This window comes from Camelus dromedarius, chromosome 4, assembly GCF_036321535.1.
Source record: "Camelus dromedarius isolate mCamDro1 chromosome 4, mCamDro1.pat, whole genome shotgun sequence".
Lineage (NCBI taxonomy): Eukaryota > Metazoa > Chordata > Mammalia > Artiodactyla > Camelidae > Camelus > Camelus dromedarius.
This window is the reverse complement of record NC_087439.1, coordinates 10,147,587-10,167,250: the sequence shown is the minus strand read 5'-3', so window position 1 is coordinate 10,167,250 and position 19,664 is coordinate 10,147,587. Positions and strand designations below refer to the sequence as shown.

At 55.5% G+C, this 19,664-nt stretch overlaps 1 protein-coding gene across 1 annotated transcript in view; it reads left to right on the top strand.

Moving 5' to 3' along the window:
* The window catches only part of GLI2 (GLI family zinc finger 2), a 61,074-nt gene that overhangs the window by 14,743 nt on the left and 26,667 nt on the right, over nt 1-19,664 (top strand). The window contains exons 2-3 of the mRNA XM_031451252.2: nt 7,192-7,394; nt 10,960-11,145. Of these exons, the coding sequence (XP_031307112.2) occupies nt 7,192-7,394; nt 10,960-11,145 (389 nt within the window). The remainder of the gene's footprint in view (nt 1-7,191; nt 7,395-10,959; nt 11,146-19,664) is intronic.

Below are 19,664 nucleotides of genomic sequence, written 5' to 3'. Positions count from 1 at the left end.
TGCTCTGCCTCTCCAAACAGGCGCCTTGGGTGGGCTCCCGGGGCCCCAGTCCCTGCACTTCCGTCCTGTCCTCTCATTGCATCAAGGAGCACGTTGATTCCTGCCCCTATGCCGTAGGTCAGACACCCTCCCTTCTCCTCCTGTCAGCAAAGTCTTACTCCTCCCCGCCCAGCCCAGGGGAAGCCAACGCCCTCTAGGAACGCATCCCCGCTGTGCCCGGGCCCAGGGATGTGCCAGTCTCCCAGGGTCTAGGCGTGCTCGCTCAGGCCCAGCCAGCTTGGCGCTAAGGTACACATGGACGTGCGGGGTTCTCATCGCCTTGGCCTTTCCTTTCGTCTCCCTCCAAAAATCTTGCCCTAGCACGCGGAGAAAGGCCTAGGGCTAGACGCTGGGAGACACAGGCTGGGTTTACTCCTCCACCCTCTGAGTTTCTTCCATTTGCTCGTCTATTAACTATAAGAAAAGTGATGGGGGCACAGGGTGAGCACCTACTAAGCGCCCAGTAATGCAGCACATACTTTCCACACTGAGCTCCTTCCATCTCACAGCCACCCCATCCTGCAGGCGAGGACTCAGAGGCTCAGGGGCTGGCAGGCAGCACGACCAAGGTCTACAGTAAGTGGCAGAGCTGTAATTCCAACCCAGAAAGTCCAGGCTCTACCCACAAATGTGAGCAGCTCCCCTCAGCCTGCACCCCCACCCCCAGGGTTGGCGCGAGGACCAGCAGAGGTGATGCCTGCACAGGGACACCAGGCCGGACTTCCTGTGGGCAGAGACGGCTGCGGAGGAAGCTTGCCTCTCCGTGCACTGCTGGAGATGTCAAAGTACCGAGCCAGAGAGGCTGGCTTCCATTCCAGCTTGGCCACTTACAGCCCTGTATCCTTGGGCGAGGCTCCTAACTGCCCTGAGAGCCTCAGCTTCCTTCTCTTTGAAATGGAGGTAATAAGACCCACCTTGCGGAGTTGCTGGAGGTGTTGCACACAGTCGGTGCCAGCGACTGTTGGCAACGTTGCCAGCGGCAGCATCCCTGGCAGCGTCCACTTGTCAGCCATCCAGCTAGGTCTCCGCGTGCTTTGTCCTTTTCTCTTTTTCTCTGTCCTCCTTTCTTTCCCCAGCCACCACCCTGATATCTGGGCTTGGCCCTGAAATCTTGTTCAGGGGCTTTGCAGCCCCTCTTCCAAGAGGTGGGGAGGGAAAGAGGGAAGAGAAAGAGACTGCTAAGCAGAGGCACCCTTCCTGGGCCAGCCGCCAGCCTTCGGGGCGGAGGAGCCAGGCCCGGCTAGCAGGCCCGTGCCGACCCTGGGAGAAAGCGTGGGACTCCTCTCCTGTAGCAGAAGCAGCCCGATGCAGCTGGGCCCCGCCGTGGGCTGCTGCTGCTAGTTGCACACGCACGCACGCACACACGCACAGGCTTGCGTGCCAGAGCCCCCACTTGTGCCTCTTGCCCAGACACGGAAGGGCCAACACAGCTGCCCGCGCCACCTCAGCGGCCGTGGGCAGGACGTGTGCAGCCCTCCCCTTCAGTCCTGCAAGTGGGATGGTGGACAAGCCCGAGGAACCACAACCTGGGTCTGCCTTGCAGGCAGCCAGGCTCAGATCGCTCTGGGCAGGGAGAGGCAGGGAGAGGCTGCGTGAGTCCAGGCTCACCACGTCAGGCCTTGGCAGTTGCCTAAGACAGAAAAACTCAGCTCCAACTGGTTTAAACAAAGTGGGGAAAGTGTAGCTCAGTGGTAGAGTGCGTGCTTAGCATACACAAGGTCATGGGTTCAATCCCCACGTACCTCCATTAAAGAAAAAATAACAATAAATAAATAAACCTAATTAACCCCCCCCCAAAAAAAACAAACGAAAAGCAAAGAAGTGTATTGGCTCAGAGAACTGAAAAGGTACTCGCTTCCAGCAAAGCCAGGTCCGTATCCATGAGCTCAGTTTAAGAAACTGGCTTTATATCTCTCAGCTCTGGTGTTTTGTGTGTTAGCTCCGTTCTTGGCCTTTCCCTCGAGGCCCCGAGAGGCTCCACGCTTGCCTCCTGCTTACAATCCCTGTGAACAGAGCACACTTCTTCCCAAAGATTTCAGTGAAAGCTGCTGTCTTGGGCACATGCCCATCCCTGATGGTGGTTGGGGATATGGAATGCTCTAATCACCTGGGCTCAGGTCACATTTCCCCATCTTCAGCAGAAGAAAAGTGGTCCAATACAGATCTAGCCCAAAGCTCTCTGTGGGCTGTACCTCTCCCCCCAGAATATCACCTTCCCTCACACATTCTTCTGCTCCAGCCTTTTCACACGTGCTCTTCCTTTCTTAGTAATGTACTTCCCCATGAACTCCTATTCATCCTTCAGAACCCAGCCCAAATGTCACCTCCTCTGAGAAATCTTTGCAGGATTAGGGGATTTGTTCCTCTTCTGGAGTCTTTATTCAAACTGCTTACGTAATTCATGTTTCTGCTCCTTCCACTTGGACGCTGAGCTCCCTACAAGTCCCTGGGCACAGAGCAAGTGCTTGGGACAAGTTTGTTGGGAAGATTGACAAAGAAACAATTGATAGAATTAGGCTCAGGTGAGCTCCGAGCTGGACTGAAGGGGAGAAGGCAATGCATGAGAGTAGTGTCCAAGCTGAGCAGCCTGCAGAAAGGCTGACCTTGCCAGTCTGGTTGATTGCGGCCTGCCAGTGTGTGAGTGTGCATACCTCCTCCCTAGGAGAATGTGACCATCTTTGAAAAGGAGCTTACGCATCTGGTCCTTCCTCCCATCCTCAAGGCCACCTCCTTGAGTCTCTGCCCAGTTGCCAGAATTCAAGGCCTGGATCGGCCACAGCTAAGGCCAGGGCCGGGCTCCCACAGCAAACAGCGTGGAAATGGAAGAAGAAACAGAGGGTGTGGCTGGGTTGGCCTGAAGCAGCAGCGCAGATTTCACTGACCTTTCCTGGTGAGGTCCAATGGCGCTGTCATCAGCTCGCTGGCACTGGTGGCACCCAGCCTGCATGGGGACTCTCAGCTGGGCTCTGGGATGGCACAGGTGTCTAAGAGAGGACCAGCCTTGTAGGTTAGCTGTGTTGGTGTAATTTTAGGGCTGCTGAGAAGCCCGCAAACCCCCCAGATGCATTAATGATACTTAGAATTCTGCCATTTAAGATTCATTCCTTTAGCTTTGTTTGGTCTGTTAAAATGACAATCTCTTGGAACATGCGTGCACCTGGATCCTATCAGTCATTCTCAACACAGTGAGAGGGAGAGGTTCCAGCTCCTTCATGCGAGCTGGATTGGGTTGTGTGTGGTGATGGGGTCTCCGCAAGGGGATGGGCCCAGGCCCAGGCTCAGGCCCAGACCTGCCTGGATTGGTTGTGGTTCCAGTGCTTGCTATCTGAGTGATAGGCAAGGGACCTAGCTTTTCAGGGCCTGTTCTCATCTGTAAAAATGGGCATAAACTGCCTACTGTGTCAATTTTTTATTTAGATTAATAAAATCCAGAGAGGCTTCCCAGAGGAGGTGTCTGGATAGTCAGTCTGAAGCTGTGTTGGCTGATAGGCCTGTAGTCTTGGGCACTGGGTACCTCGATCTATAGATGTGCCACACCCCAAGTTGACTTGTTGCTGAGAAGGGAAGGGACCTGATGCTTGTTAACCTGCTACCACGTACTTAGCACTGGTCTCTGTGGACCACCCTGCTGAGGCACCAGAGAGGGACAGCATCCTGACTGCAACCACCCAGCTAGGTGGAAAGGATCAGGGTTGGCTTCAGTTTCCTTGAAGGCACAAGCAAGGTCCAGATGCAAGGTCCTGCCCCATTGCTTCCAAGCCCTGACCTGGATCCCTTGAACAGCCTCCAGGATCCAGTCCTGCTCTGTGTGTGCAGGAACTCACATTTTGTTCTGTCTCCACTGGAAGGCTCTGCTAGCCCAGATCCCACTTCCAGGCCTGGCACCAGTGCTGGTGCTGGAAGAGCAAGGGGTTGTTCCGGGCACCCTTTCATCAGCCCTGTTGAGCGCTGACCCATCTCATAGCCATCCTCTGTTGAATCGGCTTTGGGCTAGGGCAATGGCTTCTCTAAGCTTCCTGCCCCGTCACCCCAAGAGAATAGGGAGTCCTTGGCACTGTTCTCTGTTGGCACAGGGAGACCCCTGGGGTGAGGGCAGCACCATCCTGGGAGTGAGGCCAACTTGAGTTGAATCCTGGCCTGCGTCTCTGGCCACATGGCACAGAAGGCTGACTTCCCCGCAGGGTCCTCATGGGTGAAGTGCGATTATCGGTGCCAGAGTTTTCATGTGTCCGCCTGGTAGCCAGACAGCCCCTGCTTCCTTCACGGGCTGCTGTTCCAAGGTTGGCAGAGCATCCCTGCAAGCAGTGGAGGGCCTGAGACAGGGAGGAGGGTGGCCTGAAAGAATCTTGAGTTCCGTTTCTTGATGAAGAACGTGGTGGGAAGAGGGTGGCAGAGTTCATTCTCCCCCAGAAGGTGGTAATGGGGGTGTGGAGACAAAAATCCCAGTTCCTCCGTGCCCAGACTCAGGCCCCACCTGCCACTTCTGCACCCAACTGCTAAGACTGGACTGGCTTCCAGCCCCTCCAGGGCAGCCCCACAGAGGGGTGCATGTTGCCACAATGAGACCTCATCCAGCCTCCTGCTTGGGAGGGACTTGCCTGGGCAGTGGGAAGGGGAGCATCTTGAACAGACTGGGGCTGCCCCTTGCCCTAAATGTGTTCCTTTCAACCCCTGTGTGGTCACCAGCTTGTCTTGTGGCGCCTCAGCTGTGATCCATGCACCCCACAGGGTGACCTGGTGCCAAGGAGGCCTGGACCAAGCCACTAAGGGCCACCAGCTTCAGTGGCCACAGGCTCCTCTGACCTCAACCCCAGCCTGTGCCCTGGAATCTGTCTGCCTCGAGTGTCTGGGGGAGGACCAAGGCTCTGAGGGCAGGAGACGGCTTGCTCTTCTTCCCTCCCTTGGACACATGGCATCCCCTGCCCAGAGCAAAGCCATCTCTTAAGTCCCTGGCACTCAGTGCAGTTGCTTCACAGAGGCCTGGCCTCTAGCGGTGTCCTGTGACTTACTGCAAAGGCTCCCTTCTGCCAAGCTCAGTGCCTGGCTCACAGACATGTAGCCGTCACTGGTTCTGAAAATACCTCTAAACGCCTGCAGGATGCTTCCCTCCCAGGTGCTGGCGCTGGCCTGCAGAGATGTCTTGGACACACATCCAGACATGCCCTGCTCCCAGATAGAACCTGGTTACCTGGGAGGTAGACCTGCCAACCTAAGACCTGACCGTGACCCCGGGTGTAGCAGGGAGAAGTGAGCAGAGGGCTTGTGCCAGGGGAAGGGGCTTCAGGAAGGGCACCAGTGAGAGGGTCCCCGACCTGGGCTTACTAAGAGGAAAAGGAATCGCCCCAACAAGGTACAGGGTGCAGGCAGAATCAGTGTGAGCCAAAGCTCAGCAGCATGGGAGTGGCCTGGTGGGTCCACGGGATCTGCGCATGCACTGTAATCACATCTGCCAAAGTCAGAAAACAGTATAGCAAAATGCTTCCGTGCCGGCCAGTGGAGCAGCCTCTGAATGGGGGAGTCTGTGTAACCCACGTGTTGAGACATCTGGATGTCACCTGTTTGGGTCCTGGTTCACGCTGTGTTCTAAGTGCAATTTCCATGCACTGTTGAACATAATCGGTAATTATGCCTGGTTTGCTCCAGCCAGTGGACAAATCGTGCCCTCTCTGAAGGCACCAGTTCGAACGGTGCCTTTTCACACATCCAGCATCAGTCCCACGTAAAGATTTTGAGGGCCTGCCAGGCACGCCTGGATTTTGCCCTCAGAGTGTGGTACTAATATGGTAATAACAGCTCTCCTTTATTGACTGACAGCTGTGTCTCAGGTGCCACTGGGGGGACTTGCATCCTCACGGCAGCCCTCTACCATTGATACTGTCATTACCTCCATACTGCAGGGGAGGAAACTGAGGCTTGGAGAGTTAAATTACTTGCTCAGTGTGACTGAGCTGATGAAGGCTGACATTCTAATGCAGGTCTGGTCTGATTCAAACACATGTTCTTTTCAGGTGGAGGGGATAGCTCAGTGGTAGAGTGTAGGCTTAGCATGCGCAAGGTCCTGGCCCAGGACCTCCATCAAAATAAATAAATAAACCTAATTACCTCCCCCCACCAAAAGTCCCCCCCAAAACCAAAAAACAAACACATACTCATTTCTTTGCACCACATCAAATTACAGAGAGGCTCCTATTTACTGAAAAATTGAAAATTAGTTCTTGGTAAATTTGGTTCCCAGTGACTTAGTGATGGTTTCCGCAGTTACTTCCCCCTGGTCTGATTTTTTTTTTTTCTTTAACGAGTGAGTTTTGGAGTAGATGACCTGGAAACACCCCTGCAGTGAAGATGCTAACGGCTGCTTGGAGGCTCCCAGGGAGCAGGCCTGTCTTTCTGTTGAGCAGAGCGGGCACCTTATGGAGAGCTGACTGAAGGGCTGGGCCCCAGCCAAGCCGGCCCAAGCCGGGTGCATGCCTGGTTGTTGGTGGGCCTCAGAGAAGGGTGACTCTGTGAATCTCGGAAGGAGAGCTTAAAACGATATTCCAGAATTTTCGTTGCAGCCCACCACTACAAAACTCTTCCTGAACCCTGGTCTTTTCCTTTTTAGCTGACCCTGCCGGGGCTGAGCGCTTTCCTCCAGTAATGGTCCAACTGCAGCCCCAAATTCTCCACTTTCAAGGCATTTCCGGATTCCTCTTCTCCTCAGTCCTGTTAGGAATATGAGCTCTTTGCACCCTTCCCCTTGTGGAAGCATTTTCCTGGTCTGTTTTTCCTACTGCTTTTGTAGCCTGAATGCTTTTGTACATTTGACCAAGACTTCCTTGGTAATGCTGTGTGTCCAGCCCTGAGCAGGCACCAGAGGAGCAATGGTGACCAGACACACAGGCGTGTGGTCTGCTGAGCCTGTTGTCCAGCAGATCCAGTCCTGGGTGTGGAGCATCCCATCGCCAACACGAGACTGGCGGGTGGGCGGCCGCACCAGCCCACGGAGTTTCCACTTGCATTCACTGGCTGATGTACACGCATTCAGACTCTATGTAAAGGGTGACCAAAGGATGTGGGCGTATAAAATGAAAAGTCCAGGCTGCCAGATTTGGTTCTGCTGCTTGACGGGGTTCTGTGTGCCTCTTCTAAGATGGTTCCCCTCTGTCTCTACAGGCCTCCTGCCCTGAGTGGCAGCCCTGTCATCTCTGATATCTCCTTGATCCGGCTTTCCCCACACCCTGCTGGCCCTGGGGAGTCTCCCTTCAACGCCCCCCACCCCTACGTGAGCCCCCACATGGAACATTACCTTCGTGCCGTGCATGGCAGCCCCACGCTCCCCACCATCTCTGCGGCCAGGGGCCTCAGCCCCGCTGACGGTGAGTAGGACCTGGGGCACTTGGGGGCCGGGCTGCTAACTCACTCGGTTCATTCCTCAGCCCCTGTCCTTGAGCTGGCTGGCATTCCTCCCCATCACCCCTCAACCACAGATCTTTAAATAAATGAGTGGTCAAAGCCAAGAGAACCAGGAGTGCATTGGGTTTTGCACTCATTAAAGAACTGTTCATAAACACCCTTTGGCATGCAAATTACATAATAATAATGGTAAGGTCTGTTTACTCATGGAGGTCCTTCTTGAGTGAGAATTGCTTGGCTCAATTAGCCAAAGTCTCCAGAAGCTGACGTTAAGCAGAGGAGGTGTTGTATCGGGGTGACTCAGGGTTTCCAGAGCAGAAGAAAGGCAGAGCTGGGCTGGCTTCTGTCTGCTTCTCTTGCAGATCAACCCATGGCCTCCAAATGGCACCCCAGGCCCAAGGCTCCAGGGATGAGCCCCAGTGGCTTCATGTTTCTTGGATTAGGTGCTTGAGAGGACATCGATTGGCCCAGCTCAGAGTCAGATGGCCGCCCTCTCCAGTTAATTTGAGACAGAAAAGGGCAGAGCCCCATGGTACAAATTCAGTTCTCAGGTCTACAGTTGTACCCTTCTAGCTCCCACCGATGCACACGTGCACACGTGCGCGCATGTACGCACGCGCCAACCCTGGACAGCCGTCAGAACACTGGGGAGCCAGCCCCACACGCACTGTCTTCCTGGGACGTGCTCCCCTCCCCGCCCAGCAAGGAGCAGGCATTGTCAGCGGCCCCACGCTGCCCCCACGGTGTGTGGTTAAATGCTAATTGCCGTCAGCTTCCAAATCAACCAGGCTGTATTTTCTCACACTCTGCCCACTGAAACCCCTCTCAGCCCACAGTTAGTTCCAGACTGGAGAATATTTGCAACCTGCACTCATGAGCCTGTGGGCACAGGCTCCGGGAAACATGGCCCAGTGGGTCCCTCGTTGCCACCTCCATCCCCACCAAGGGGAATGTGTCCTTCCTAAGATTTGCCCGGGAGCTAAAACCGAGGTCTGGACTAGAGAAGGTTCAGGCTAGGGTTTCACGATGAAAGGGTCCCAGCCTTCAAATATACAGACAGGCTCCTTGAAGCATAGGGACTCCTCTTCCTGGCTGTGCAGTTTGCACTTGGCCTTGGCTTCACTGAAGAGAAGCCAGACAAGCTGAATGGCTGCAGCCACGAGACATGAACCTGGCAGGCCAGAATGCGGCCCCTCAGGGTTGGACCCAGCCCTGAGCTCTGTGTGGGTCCTAGCCAGGGTGCCCTGAAGGGTGGAGCTGCCTCCACATCAAGCCACTGCCTCCTGGGAAGTGGGCCCGGCCTTCTCCACACCGCTTCTGATGATGAAGGCCAGGTTCTAAGTGCTGCCCCCACCTTGAAGTTCACCCGCTGAGCAGTGGGGCTGAAGGGCACCCCCAAGAAGGCTTGTCCCAGTCCTAATCCCCGACCCTGAGAGTGTGGCCTCATTTGGAAAAAGGGCCTTTGCAGATGTGATTCAGTTGGGGATTTTTGAGTTGAAGAGATTATCCTGGATTATCCACGCGGGCCTTAAATCCAATGCTAAGTATCCTCAGAAGAGACACATAGATGAGGAGACAGTGCAAAGATGGGAGTGATGTGGCTACAAGCCAAGGAAGCTGGCAACTCCCAGGAGCTGGAAGCAGCAAGAAACAGGTTTTCCCTTAAAAGCCTCTGGAGGGTACAGCCCTGCTGACACCTTGATTTTGGACTTCTAGCCTCTAGAACTAGGAGAGAATAAAATTCTTGTTTAACAGCAGTTAGCACCAGGTCTGCAGGTACTCACTGGTTCCAGGCAGCCCTAGGGAATGAATGCTAACAGGGCCGTTCTCCCGAGGCCTGGGTCAGAGAGGGCCCTGAGAGGTGTCTAGGAGGGACAAGGAACAGAGTGCCCTCCTGGAGAGCCTGTGACTCAAGGACATTGAGTCTCCCTGACAGCAGTGTGGCCCGTGAAGGGCCAAGTGGTGAGACAGGGCTGCCCTCGAAGGAGAGACTTGCAGTTGACAGAGCACTGGTTTTCTGCCTGATTTCCATATAAACGTGCGTGTGGTTCCCATCACATCCAAATGCCCAGCCCCAGACCCTTGAGACAGCAAGGATGGCTTTGGTGCCTAAGGGGACTTGGCTAATTTGCATGGCCATTGGGGTGGACCAGATACCCGAAGGCCTCGCTGGCCCCCCAGACAAAACTCCCGAGTAGAGATAGCATGTCAGATTCATATAGCAGCTGTACCAGTTTATCAGCCATGCGAGGCAGAGTCTGCCAGACCGTGCACGTGCTGAGGATAGATGGGCACTCCCGGGAAGGCTTCAGGGAAGAGGCGGACAGGCCAGAATGGGGAGGGAAGGCATCTCAGGCACAGGTGGGGCAGTCAATGGCCGGCCCGTGGGGCATCAGCCCAACTGCAGGCAGGCCGGGGCTCTCATTGGAGGATGCAGCAGGAGAGGAAGAGAAGGGAGGGGGGCTGCTTCCACTGACCGGCTGCTTCTCTCTGCCCAGCACGTGTGGGATCCTTTCAAATTTGCCAAGACTTACAGCAGAGGGGCCGTGGCACAGCAGTTAGAAACCTGGGCTCTGGATTCAAACTCCCAACTGTGCAGCCTCGGCAAGATCTTTAACTCTCTAAGTGCCAGGGGCCCGATCTGCTGAGGAGATGGGGCAGGTGTCCTCAGCTCACAGTGCGGAGGTGAGAGTGAAGTCAGAGAGTGAACGCGCTCCCCTCGGCACTGTGGCTGCGCACACCCAGCGAACGCTCAGCTCAGCGGTGGCTGACACTGTCCCTTTCAGGAGTCACTTGAGGGGGCGGGTATTATGACCCCCATTTTACAGATGGAAAACTGAGGCAGCTCAGAGAGATGGCACCTTCCCAAGCTTGCACACCTGGTAAAAGCCAGGACTCCGGTTGGGTATGTTTGGTTTCCAAGCCCCTGTTCCTTCCCTGACATCTCATCCATGAGGGCCAGGCCCCCTCAGGATCCTCGGAAGTTCGTCCTCCCTGCCTCTTTGCTAAGCCCCCGGCGGGGCTCAGTGCGGGGTTGGAGGCGGGCAGCCGGCTCCTGGTTCTGCAGCTGCTGGACAGGTGGGAGCTTTATCTATAAGGCCAGGCCCGGGCGAGGGCTCACCTGCAGTCCCACTTAAGGCGAGGCTGACCTGGCGCCCTACTGTCTGGCCACCATGGCACCTGTTTGCATCATCTTTGTCCTTTGAAGACTCTGCTGGCCTGTGGCCCCCGTCAGCCTGGAGCTCTGGGCTTCTGTGGGGCCTAGACTGGGAAGAGGAAGCAGCTGTTTATGGGTTGAGGAAATGGAGGAATGTGCAGGCTAGGATCTGGCCTCTCCATCAGCAGAAACACATCCTACGCCAGCTGTCAGCTCAGTCCCACGTGGGACTTCAGGGGGAGGGGACACGGGGGCCCAGGGGGCGGAGGATGGACTAGAGGGCACTGAGGGGGCCCCTCAGGCCAGGTGTGTGTTTCTCTTTTCTTTAAAGATTCTGATGGTTTCTTTCTCTCCTTCCCTCCCGCCCACAGTGGCCCACGAACACCTTAAGGAGAGGGGACTGTTTGGCCTCCCCGCTCCAGGCACCAACCCCTCAGACTATTACCACCAGATGACCCTCATGGCGGGCCACCCCGCGCCATATGGGGACCTGCTGATGCAGAGCGGGGGTGCTGCCAGTGCACCCCATCTCCATGACTACCTCAATCCAGTGGATGGTGAGTGCTGGGCCAGGGTGGGGGCAGGGAGTGGGCCAGGGGCTCACAGTCCCCCGCCCCCTAGACTGAGGAGGATACTTGTTCCTCCCTTTGAGGGTGAGGAGCCCGATGGTGGGGTCTGTGATTTACCCCAGTCTCTGCTCTGACTGCTGTCCATGGAGGCTCGAGTCTGAACAACAGGTACAAACACTTAGTGAGTCACCACAGGGCAGAAAGTGCTGTAGGAACTGCAGACGGAACAAAACACACTCATCTCTGCTTTCATGGAACTTACAGCATAGTGGGGAGAGACCATTCAGGAACAGGGTAGGAAGCACTAGGTGGAGAGGGGGTGCAGTCTTCAATGAGGGAGTCAAGAAATCCTCATTGGGAAGATGAAATTCAAACAAAGAATTGAAAGAGGCGAACCATACAGAAATAAGCCAGAAGAATGATACAGGTAGGAGAAACAGCAAGTGCAAAGGGCCTGGGGCAGCAGTGTGCCTGCTGAGATCAACAAAAGCCCAGCCCAGTGTACCTGTACGTAAAGGGGCAGTAGGACAGGGCCAGAGCTTTGGGCTGGTTATGCTGGCCAGTCAGGGCTTGGTAAAGTTTTGGCTTTCATGCAGAGGGACTTGGGGCCCATGGATAGGTCTGGACAGAGAAGTAATGAGATCTGACTTATTCTTAAAAGGAATCCCATTCTGATTGCTGATCTGAGGATAGATTTAGGGGCAACATAGAAGCGGGGGGGAGGGGGGAGGGCATCCAGTTAGCAGAGGTGGGGAGAAGTGGTAGAAGATTTAAAGGTAGAGCCCCAAGATTTGTTCCCAGCTCAGATGTGGTATTAGGGAGAAAGAAAGGCATTGAGGACAACACCAGGGTCTCAGGCCTGAGCAGCTGGAGGATGGAGTTGTCAGGAATTGAGCCTGGAGGCTGCAGGCCGGGCACATTTTGTGGGGTGAGAGATCAGGTGTTCTGGGGAGATGAAATTCTTGGTGCCCGTGAGATACCAAGTCCCTCCCTCCCACCCCATGCCATCCTCACAGCTGCTTCCACAGGGGTGCCTGCAGCTCATGACCCTGAGCCCCCGGAGTCAGATGGAGCCCCTGTTGGGGGAAAGCTGAGGAGGGAGGAGAAAGCGAAGCACCTGTCTCCCCCCAAGTCCCCGCCCCTAGTTGGTGCGGCTCCACCTGCTGGTCTTGGAGCTCAGCCCAGAAATACCCCGGGATCTAGGCCAGGCAGTGGAGCTGGAAACCACAGCAAGGGGCAGGCAGGCAGCTCCTGCAGATTTGTCATCCGCAAGCCCTGCCCGGATGGCTTGTTCCCTCCCTGATGGCAGGGAGCAGACAGAGGCCTGCAGGGAGACCTGCTGGACTGCAGGCAGTCCCGTGGGGCCAGGCAGGGCTACAAGACTCGGGGGACCTGGCACCCCTCAGCCTCTCCTCAACCCATCAGTACTTCCTGTCCTGGACTTCCTGTCCACACCAGCCCTGCAACTCTACCTTACTAGCTGAAGCAAAGCCAAGTCCCTTACTTCCTAAGGCCTGGCTCAGATCCTCACCTCCTTCAGGAAGTCTCTCTGGATGCCCCCGCACCAAGAGTGTTCCTGGGGAAGAGCACAGCAGTCCTCCCAAGGCCAGCTCTCTTGGGTATTGTCCCATGTCACCCTCTGCGTGTCCCGAGGGGATCCCACAGCATAGCAAAGGGACATCACCAGAATCTAGTCCCAGGGTCTGTTCCACACCCGTGCCTTTCCCAGGATGGTGTTTTGTCCAGGACGAGGTGCTCCTGTCAGCCTCCTGAGTACACACATCCTCAGGCTCTCCTTCTCTCCTCCTCCTAACACCCCCACAAGGAGCAGGAGGGTTGTCAGCAGGGGTGACGGGAGGGCTCCAGTGAGGTCGTGTGTACTTGCTACTCATCAAAATGAGAAACCAGGCAACAATGATAATACAATGCATAAAGGTCACCGCCATTGTGTCAAACAGCCACGTCTGAATGTCAGCTTCCCCCAAGTGATGTCCGCCTGGCAATGCATCAAGGTGTGTGGCACCAGGGCCATTTGGACGGTGGGCAGACACTGAGAAACCATGCCAAGGGGTCCGGTCAGGCAGGTGTCCCCAGAGGGCAGGAGAGGCCAAGTCAGTAAGTGTGAGCGCCTGCTGTATGCACATATGAGAGGATCAGACTGAGCTCTGTCTCTGTCCTGTGCCTGTATACCTTCTCCCCTGTGACTCCCCTCAGCCACCTTCTGAGGCTGGAATGACTCTGCCCAGAGCAAGCAAGTGACTTGCACAGGCCGGGAGTCAGGGTTCCAGGCCCCACTCTGTTTCTCAACCAGCATCATCGGCTATTCCTCAGGCACACCGCCTGCAGGCAGGACTGCACATCCAACTGGCCCTGTAAGCCAGGGCCTCAGGGACAGCCCACTGGGCTTGAACAGCTGGGCTGGAGCCGGGGGTGCTTTCAGGGGTGGTGGTGAGAAGAAAGTGTGTGTGGTGAGCTGCGGGCAGATGTAGACCTTGCCTGCCTGAGCTGTGTCCTCTCCAATGGAGGTGGTGCTGGGACTGAAGGGGGTCTGGACAGTGATCCCCAGCCCTGCATGCTGTGTGGGAGTAAGATGGACTGTATGAACCCGGCTCAGTGCCTAGCATACAGTAGGTGCTCCATTAATGCCAGTCCCTATCTCTTTCCACCAGTATCCTTTCCCTCTTTCGAAACTACCACCTCCTGTAGGATTTTGTCTCATCAGTCGTCAGCACCGCTGTCCACCTCGTGCTTGGGCCCAGTGCCACAGCTCCTCCTGGACACCTGTTCCTCTCCACCGCCCCATCCAGCCCACCCCAGTCCTGCCAAGTCCGCTTGTCAACCCTCCCGGCCATCCAGTCCCGGGCCACCGTCCCAGCACTGCCTCTCGTCTATTCCCTCTGCCATTCTGCGGTCAGCCCCTGTGGCTCCCATCACCCTTCGGGTAAAATCCAAATTTAACAAGGTGGCCGGAGTGGCCTTCCCTCCAGCCTGTCACTCCCAACTTCCACCCTGCCCAGTGCCACCCCACAGTGTCTGCTGGCTCCCACACAGTCCCCATACTCCTTCACCCACAGTGCTGTTCCCCACAGGCTGGCCTGGCTCCATCCTGCACAGGGTCCCAGGACTAGGTCAGCTGACACTTCTCTCGAGGCACCACCTAAATCCAGGCCTAACCCGACCACATCAGCTCCCCTGGGGCTCCTGCCCCTCCCTCCACCCACCTGTGGGACTCAAGGCGCCTCAACTGTGACTGGCTGGTACTTCTGTCTTAACAAACCCATGAGCCCGGCAGGCAGGTCTGGGAGCAGGGCTGCCAAGGGGCCTCTGTGTTTGTAGGGGGAGGGAGGGAGGGAGGGAGCGCAGCCACAAAAGAACCTGGGATAGAAAGATGCAAACTAATGAGGGAAGAAACTGTGTGGGACCAGCAGCTGCCAGCTTGCAGGGAGCCTGGAAGGGGGCTGGGAACATGGTAGCTTTGTTCTTGGGGCGCTTGGCATTTGGCAGCATCTGGGGGCTGAGCATCTGAGACATGGGAGGCTGGGAGGAGTGAGGAGGTGAGCTCACCCGTCACCAGTGGGTGTGGGAGCTGCCTCCGATTAAGTCAGCTCACCGCAGGACATCCTTTCTCCGCCTCTTGAGGTTGTGATTGGCTTCAGGGTGCAAGAGAAGCGCCACCACTTCCAGCCTTGGCCTGAACAGAGCCATCAGTGTCTCTGGCTGAGGCGTGGGGTGGGGGTGGGGGATTTTTCTGAACCCTGGTGGATTTCAGGAACAGACTTTTTATTTTCCTTTGTTCCCCATCAGTTATGCTCCAAGGAAATCAGACTGTAGTCCAGCACGATTTCCTGTATTGGTCATCACTTAATAGTTTTTTTTTCCCAAACCAGTTTAAACTAGAACCAGAACTTTAGCTTCCACTTTTTAAAGTTTTAGGTATTTCTGTGCAGCTCCGATGCCTACATGGATGTGTTGCTCATGTGTGACCCTAAGAGATGCTGGTGCTTACGGCCCAGACCTGTGCCCAGCTGAGCCCAGACCTATCTCTGGGATGTCCCTGGTCCCTCCCCTCCTGTGACACATGGGAGCCGGAAAGCCCCCCAGCTCCGGTGTCTTTGGCTGAGACTGCACGGATCTGGGGAGGGACACCCCCAGGAAGCTTCAGTCTGCCCAGTTAAGGTGTGGTGGGTCTTCTCATCAAGGTTCTTTTCACTCAGATGCTCAGAGTAAATTCTGCAGGCCTGGGGCCCGGGCATCGCGGTTCCAGGGACCACCTGTGGAAGGGCCCCGAGATCCTCTGAGGACGTGTGTGCTTGTGTTAGGAAGCTGTCCATAAACATGACAGTGACATGTAAGCTCTCCTTGGGTACAGGGGTCTTGAGAGCTTGTGAGAAGTTGGGGAGACTTGTGTGTGTGTGCCTGTCTGTCTGTCTCACACACACACACACTCACTCACTCTCCTCATGCATTCCGAGGGTATTTCTTGAGCACCCATTATGTGCTAGGGGCTAGGGGCACAGCAGCACTCAGCACGCCAAGTCCTGCCCTCATGGTGCTTACCTTCCAGTGGGGCTGCTTTGTGGAAACTCCTTTGCTGGACAAGGAATACCAATCCTGAGGCCACCCCACTTCCCCCAGCCTCCTCTCCCAGCACCTCCTCTTCACATTCCAAGAGGAAGGAGGCAGAACTACAGGGGAGACAACCTTCCAGAGGCTTTGAATGTTGAGCTGAGGTGTTGAGCCCAGCTCTGCCAGGCTGGGAGGCGACCCACGGAGAGGATGTGAGAAAGGCCACCTGGGTCCACATCCGGCAGATCAGGGTCCCCAGCCTACTCATTGGCAAAACACCAGCACAATTTTTTACCTTCACCAAATGCCAGCTTCATGATCATTTATTTAACGTTATATTTTTAACAGACTCGCCTTTTAAGGTTAAACAAATCGATCTTAAAATAGAACTTAATAATTTTTTCTGAAATGGGAAACCTGATCATATCTGAGGAAGATGTCCCTGTTTCTGTCTCCGTCAAGACTCAGATGGTCTCCTTCGGATCGTGTGTACCGCCTACGCTGGGGGAAATGCCACAGTCGCGGAGGAGAGGCTGGAGGTGGAGGGGCCGCTCGTGGATTCTTGTTGAATTGAAAAGCCAAGTCCTCCATCTCTCCCAAGGCCCAGGACCAGGCTGTGGGCAGGACAAGGGGCATCTCCTGTGGAAGCCCACCCTCCCTATGCTGGGAGCCTCTTGGCCTCCAGGTGGTCGATGAAGGCCCATTGCCCCTTGTTCTTAAAGGAGGCTGATTTATAACCGGAAGAGTGAGGAGTGATGCGGCGTTGGACGGTAATAGATAACCAGTCAGGGAATCCAAGGTTATCATTCTGCCTAGTGGTTCTCTAGAGAGCAGCGAATTCACTGGTTGTCACCAGGGCCCTAAAATGGAATTTTCTTGTGCTAAGCTGCTGAATATTGGTGATTTAACAGCAGAGCGGCAGCATTCACAAACCCCCTCCCGCCCCCGCTCCCACCACATTGAGAAGATTGAAATGTTTCCGACTGAAATGTTGTCTGTTTACAGCCCATATTTCCTCTGAGCTGTATATTTTATTGTCATATTGACACTAATTTGACTCGGATGTCACCTCCCTTCTGATGCCCGTTCTTTACACTGCCTGCCGGTCCAGGGGGGTTTCAGAAACCAATTATATTGATCATACCACGGAGAGGCAGAGCTGCTGGAGGGACTGCCGGAGGCCCCATCCGGGCAGGGAGTCCGCACCCAGCCTGCTGACGGGAGGGAGACTGAGGCAGGGGCGACTGGGTTTTAGGTCCTAGAGGGCAGGGATGCTGCGTGCAGGTGTGTGTGCCGAATGGGGTGCGTGGGTCATCTGGTAGACCTGCGCAAATAGTCTCTCAGGACAGGAAGTCACTTTACAGGTGAGGAACCTCAGGCTCAGAGCCCTAAGTTTCTTTGTCTACATCACAGATCTAGGAAATGTGCTTGTTAGCCTCAGCCCCAGACCTCTGGGTTCCAAAGCCTAGGTGCTTTCTACTCCCCTACAAGAGGAGGATGAGGGGGCTGTGGGCAGCTAAGTGTGGAGCAGGTTGAGGTCCTCCAGCTGGATTTCTTTAGAGCATCTCCTCAGGGAGTCCAGAAAATACCTGAGGGAGGGGGCGGGGCTGTGCAGGAACGCTCCCTAACCTTGGGGATGCAAGGCTTATGAACTCTGCCGTCAGGCTGTGTCCTGCTGTCCCCCGGGCAGGCGTGGCCCACCCCCTTGCCAAGGACAACATCAGGCACAAAGAGGGCTCCTGGGATGTCGTGCCAGGACAGTGCCTGCCCTTCCCTGGTCCTGGCCCCCCGCATCCCTCCTGCAGCACTCAACCCAGGAGGCCCACCTAGAGCTGTGGATGACAGGCTGATCAGTAGCCCATAGCGATCCTGAGGTGGGTGCTGTTGACCCATCTCCTGGCTGAGGAACCAGCCCAGAGAGGTCCAGCAACCCGCCCAAAGCCGCCCAGTTCAGAGCTGTCAGGCAGGGTTGGAACCTGGGTCAGCCTGGGTCGAGGGCCTGTTCTTGCATCTCCTGCCCTTCCTGGCGGCCCCAGGGAAAGTGACAGCCCCTTGAGCACTCTGAGATTACGTGGGGTAACCCTGCTTAGGTGGCACCTGCCTGGAGCTGCAGTGACTATTGTCATCTCTCACCTGGACAGTGAGCTCCAGGAGGTGGGGGCGGAGCATCCTTGCTTCTGGTCCCCACGGCATCCTGCCCTGTGCCTGGCAAATTATCAGCACCGCATGAGGGTCTGATGGGCGCATGAACAAACATGTGAATGAGCAGAACGAACTAGCGGACGAAAACAGGGTCCAGATGCAGGTGACAACAGGAATGGGTAGCGTCTGGCACTCGCCCAGGTGAGGGCAGGCGGGGGGCTGCTTACCCCGGCGGCTGTTGGCTCTCAGAACTGGCGCGTCCACAGACGAATGGACATGACGACTCCACCAATCTTGGTCATAAATCACAGGAGAAGCCACGGGAAATGAGTGCCAGGCTTTTCTTTCTATTTAGTAATTTATCAAGGGAAGAGGCGCATTAATAAACATATTTCCCTTGAGGGGTGGGAATAACAGAGATGAATATCACTGTCAGATTTGGCCTGTTTCCTCTTGTTAGGGGTGCGCGAGAGGGTGGGAATCCAAATATTAGAAGCAAAATCTTTTTTTTTTTTTAACATATCACAAAGATGTGTGTGTTTTTTACATTAGATGATTTTGTATCTTTCCTCTCTTGTATTTTCCCATTTGTCACTCAGTTCGTAAGTAGGAAGTCTTCTGGAAGATTCCTTTGTACATCTTTTGAGTTTCCTTTAAAGTGAGGATGGACAAGGAGTGAACTCAGTTAGAAGAACTAAGAAGCTTAGAGAACGCCTGAATGGACGGATGAGTGAGTGTTTAGTGGCAGGTGTCCTCCTGGGTGGCCCAGGCATCTTTTCCAGGTTTGCTGCCCTTTACTCCATGATTAGCTCTAGGTTCACTTGGCCTGTCAGAGCAGTCCTCTTAGCCCTGAAAGAAGCTGTGTGAATTCAGTTTCGTTTTGGAAGACCTGCTGGATTTGAGGCACTGTCCTTGGTGCTCTCCCTGCGTCCATTGTACAGGTGGGCAAAGAGAGGCTCAGGAGGCTGAGTAGGGTGCTTCAGGGCAGTCACTGAGCATCTGGCTTGGTCTGGCCAGCAGCTCAGTCTGTCTGTGTGCCCCTACATCATGTGTGTGTGTGTGTGTGTCCACCCCGGCTCCCACACCCAGGAGCACCCCACCCCATACCTGTCCTCCCCACCTGAGCGGAGGCAGCGTGGTGTCGGTTTTGATGTGCATCTGTCTGCCTCCCAATCATTCTCTGCCTCCCCTGGCTGTGTGGCCCTGGGCAAGCTACTCATTTTGTCCTTTGTAAAATGAGGATGATTGTCCCTTCCTTACGGGACAGTTGCAAAGATTAAGCTACTTCCTACTTTAAAGTGCTTGGAACAGTCCCGAGCACCTGTGTGGCACCCAGTAAACACTGACTTGACAGCTGAGTGTCTGCTCCTCCTCGACACACCGCGCCTGTGCCCCACGCCAAGCATCTCAAGCATCTAGCATCTCCCACTGGGCTCGCCACCGAGCCAGCTGGATCCAAGTGTTGGGACAGAATGGTGAGGGGGAGGACCTGCGTCCCTCATCCACGGGAGCAGGAGAAGCAGAAGTAATCAGACAACACGCCAGTGGGTGCGAACTCGCCAGCACTGCACCTGTTTGGAGAGAGGGGACCACAGTGCTCTGAGAGCATCCCCAGGGGATGACCTTCCCAACTCGAGGAGGTCAGCGCTGGTTTCTGGGGAGAGTGATGACTCAGTTGAGGTCAGAGTGCTGCAGACAGAGGAAGCTGTCTGTGCAAAGGCCCTGTGCAGGGGGGGCAAGATGAAGCTGAAGAGGCAGGCAGGGCATCCACACAGCCACCGTGTACGCACACTGAGGAC